At 41.3% G+C, this 4,598-nt stretch overlaps 1 protein-coding gene across 3 annotated transcripts in view; it reads right to left on the bottom strand.

Moving 5' to 3' along the window:
* The window catches only part of LOC106871759 (probable methyltransferase-like protein 15 homolog), a 23,191-nt gene that overhangs the window by 6,253 nt on the left and 12,340 nt on the right, over positions 1–4,598 (bottom strand). For all 3 annotated transcript variants that reach the window (XM_014918394.2, XM_014918395.2, XM_014918396.2), the window contains one exon: positions 2,474–2,668. In XM_014918394.2, coding sequence (XP_014773880.1) covers positions 2,474–2,668 — 195 coding nt within the window. The remainder of the gene's footprint in view (positions 1–2,473; positions 2,669–4,598) is intronic.

Below are 4,598 nucleotides of genomic sequence, written 5' to 3'. Positions count from 1 at the left end.
CCAGCGTCGCCTTTCTGGCACTTGTGCCCACAGCAAGTGTAAGGACTTTCGAGCGAGATCGTTGTCAGTGCCCCTGGACTGGCTCTTGTGCGGGTGGCACATAAAATACACCATTTTGAGCGTGGCCGTTGCCAGAACCCCCTGACTGGCCTTCGTGCGGGTGACAAGTAAAAGCACCTACTACACTCTCGGAGTGGTTGGCGTTAGGAAGGGCATCCAGCTGTAGAAACTGTCAAATCAGATTGGAGCCTGGTGTAGCCTTCGGGTTCTACCAGTCCTCAGTCAAATCGTCCAACTCATGCTAGCATGGAAAGCGGACGTTAAACGATGATGATAGAAGGATATAAAAGTTTAGTACTTCTTTTGAAATCTGGTACTTGTTTTATCAGCCTCTTTTGCCGAACTGCTAAGTTAACTGGTACTCTGTTGGTTATGATGACGAGTGTCCCAGTAGATCCAACCAATGGAACAGCCTGCTCGTGAAATTAACATACATGTGGTTGAGCACTCCACAGACATGTGTGCCCTTAACGATGTTCTCAGGGAGATTCAGTGTGACACAAAAAGTGACAAGGCTGGCCCTTTGAATTACAGGTACTACTCATTTTTGCTAGATGAGTGGACTGGAGCAATGTGAAAATAAAGTGTCTTGTTCACGGACTCAATGCGCTGCCAGGAATTGAACCCGTGACCTAACGAATGTGAGCTGAATACCCTAACCACAAACCCAACATTGCCTTCACAATCAACAATGGCAAGACAAAGAAGCAAATGTTAAGCCTTTCATCACGATATTTCTGATGATACACCACTGCCTATGATTTTCAATTAATCTTTTATATCTGAGTGTGGCCATGCTGGAGCATTACCTTCAAGGGTACTTATTTATAAATTTGGCATTTATAGTATCAGTCTCTTATGCTGGACTGTTACGTTACAGGGCCCATAAACAAACAAATACTAGTTGTAAGAGTGGTGGGGAACAAATACAAAGAAACACACACACATATAGATAATAGGCTTCTACACAGTTTCCATCGTCAAATTTACTCATAAGGCATTGGTCAACCTAGGGCTATAGAAAAAGACACTCACTCAAGTTGCTATACATGGTTGCAAAGTGAGCTTCTCAATCACAGCCATGTCTGCACAATTTTTACAATTTACAAAAATCAAAAACAAAAAAAAGTAGTTGTATACTGTCAACTTAACATGACAACCCAATAAGGGAATCATACTACTGCTATTTAGCCCTAGGAAGCTGGACCACTTCCTAGGGCTAAATAACAGTAGTACGATTCCCTTATTCATCATCATCATCATCATCATCGTTTAACGTCCGCTTTCCATGCTAGCATGGGTTGGACGATTTGACTGAGGACTGGTGAAACCAGATGGCAACACCAGGCTCCAATCTAATTTGGCAGAGTTTCTACAGCTGGATGCCCTTCCTAACGCCAACCACTCAGAGAGTGTAGTGGGTGCTTTTACGTGTCACCCGCACGAAGGCCAGTCAGGCGGTACTGGCAACGGCCACACTCGAAATGGTGTCTTAAAAAAAAATATTAAGAAAAAAATTTGAAGAGATTTAGTAGCATAACTAATTTAACTGCAATTTAAAGCTGATTTTTAGAATATAACTTTATAAAGAGACTTAAATACTTATCGTGGAATGTCTTCATTTAAATTACAAACTTCTTATAACAGCCAGTTTTATATCATAGAATCCGAAGCTGTCTGGTTGCTACCAAAAGGATTAAATATAATCCTCCACTATAGGCACAAGGCCTGATATTTTTGTGGGGAGGACCCCAGTCAGTTACATCAACCCCAGTGTGTAACTGGTACTCAATTTATCGACCCCCAAAAGGATGAATGGCAAAGTTGACCCCAGTGGGTCGAACTCAGAATGTGATGACAGACGAAGTACCGCTAAGCATTTTGCCTGGTGTGCTGACGATTCTGCCAACTTCCCACCTTAAAAGGATTAAATATAATCCTTTTTACTATAGGCACAATGCCTGAAATTTGGGGGAGAGGGGGGGCCAGTCAATTAGACTGACCCCAGTACGCAACTGGTACTTAATTTATCGACCCTGAAAGGATGAAAGATAAAGTTGACCCTGACGGCATTTGACCCTGACGGCATTTGACCCTGACAGCATTTGAACTCAGAACATGAAGACAGACGAAATACCTATTTCTTTACTGCCCACAAGGGGCTACACACAGAGGGGACAAACAAGGACAGACAAACGGATTAAGTCGATTATATCGACCCCAGTGCATAACTGGTACTTAATTTATCGACCCCGAAAGGATGAAAGGCAAAGTCGACCTCGGTGGAATTTGAACTCAGAACGCAGTGGCAGACGAAATACCGCTAAGCATTTCGCCTGGCATGCTAACGATTCTGCCAGCTCACCGTCTTAAAAGAATTAAATATAATGACAAATGATTTAGACACATTTACCTGTCAAATACACTTGCTACAATAGTTGCCAACTGATGTGTAGTTACAATTTTCCCAAATGCAGCCCGAAACTGTACAATAGCATGAGCTATATCACCAGCTTTCTTCTCCTCTCCATATTTCTTGATAAGTTCCTGCAAACCTTTTTCATCCAAAGTGTTTACCACATCAGCAGCAGTAGGCTGGTCAGGTTCTCTAGGAAAATATTTTAATATATTTGTTATAAAATACAGCAAAACAAACAGAGCAATAAAATATGATGTAATGCTATGAAAAAAAGCCCCCAGTGCTCTCAGTAAAGTAACTGGCATTAGGAAGTGTATCCAGCTGTAGAAATCTTGTCAAAGTAGACACTGGAGACCAACACAGCCCTCAGGGTAACCAAATCCTCTCTAATTGTCCAACTCATGCCAGCATAGAAGCCAAATGTTAGATGATGATGATGCATTAATAATGCAACCATGTCACAAATCTTCCCTGAAGTCAGTTTACAGTAGAAGTTATTTTTCTTACGTATTAAGGTACAGTTGTGTGGTTGAGAAGTTTGTTTCCCAACCATAAGGTTTGGGGTTTGGTCCCACTGTGTGGCACCTTAGGAAAGTGTCTTCTACTACAGCCTTGGACTAACCAAAAGCCTTGTGAAAGGATTTAGGTGAATAAGTCTGTTGTAGAAATTACAGGGTGGCCCAAAAGTCATGCACAAAATAAGTTCAACACATTCAGAATTGTCAAAGACATGCTTCAATTTTACTAAAATCGAATAAAATAAATAAAATAATAATAATGACATAGTATATATAAAATGTCAAATGTTTTGGTGCGTGACTTTTGGCCCACCTGTATATATTTGTGTGTGTGTGTGTGCTTGTGCCTCCTTGTCTTGACATCAGATGACAGCAGTAAATCAGTGTCACTACCATACAAAGTGGTGTCATTCATATGCAATTGTCCATGGAAACACTTGAGGAAATATTACTACCTTGCTTGGAAACAGGTGAAGGTTAGCAATAGGAAGGTCATCTAGCACGTAAAAAGCTCTTGTGCCAGTGGCATGTAAAAAGCACCCACTACACTCTTGGAGTGGTTGGCATTAGGAAGGGCATCCAGCTGTAGAAACATTGCCAGAACAGATTGGAGCCTGGTGCAGCCGCTGGCTTTCCAGACCTCAGTCAAACCGTTCAACTCATGCCAGCATTGAAAACGAATGTTAAACGATGATGACGACGATGAAATTTCACCTGCCCCATGTGAGCATTGGACGACGACAATGACGACGACGATGATGGTGGTGCTGATGATGATAGTAGTTCGCAAACAATGCATACATTAAAGAGTATCTAAGTGAAACATGGATTTAAAAAAAAAATATGGCTTGTGGCTTTGGAAAACCTATATTTAATACTTGAGTGTCTTGAAAATAAAACATGTTATTCATAGTTTTTGTTACCAACATGATTGACTTGGGTTCAGTCCCACTTCATGGTACCTTGGGCAAGTGTCTTCCACTATAACCCTGGGTTGACCGAAATCTTGTGAATAGATTTAAGTAAATGGAAACTGAAACAAGCCTGTCATACATGCATGCATATATCATGTATGTATATAAATATGCATGTGTTTGTGTTTACTCTTGTCTAGACATCATGTGATGGTTATAAATGAGTCTATCTTCTCCATAACTTCCCTACACCTTGCTCCATTCCCTATTTCCCATCCTGATATACAGGGTGTTTAGGTTAAATTTGATGATTTTTCATAAATGAACATTTATTTCAGGTTGTTTTGGACCTTTTTCTTTTAATTTAACTCTTAGATGATGTCAAAAATTAACATTGAAGCACATCATCATCATCATTTAACGTCCGCTTTCCATGCTAGCATGGGTTGAACGATTTGACAGAGGACTGGTGAAACCAGATGGCTACACCAGGCTCCAATCTGATTTGGCAGAGTTTCTACAGCTGGATGCCCTTCCTAACGTCAACCACTCCGAGAGTGTAGTAGGTGCTTTTACGTGTCACCCGCACGAAGGCCAATCAGGTGATACTGGCAATGGCCACGCTCAAAATGGTGTATTTTATGTGCCACCTGCACAAGAGCCAGTCCAGGGGCACTGGCACGATCT

Source organism: Octopus bimaculoides, chromosome 5 (assembly GCF_001194135.2).
Source record: "Octopus bimaculoides isolate UCB-OBI-ISO-001 chromosome 5, ASM119413v2, whole genome shotgun sequence".
Taxonomy (NCBI): Eukaryota; Metazoa; Mollusca; class Cephalopoda; order Octopoda; family Octopodidae; genus Octopus; species Octopus bimaculoides.
The sequence above is the reverse complement of the archived record's forward strand: the minus strand, read 5'-3'. Positions and strand labels throughout refer to the sequence as shown.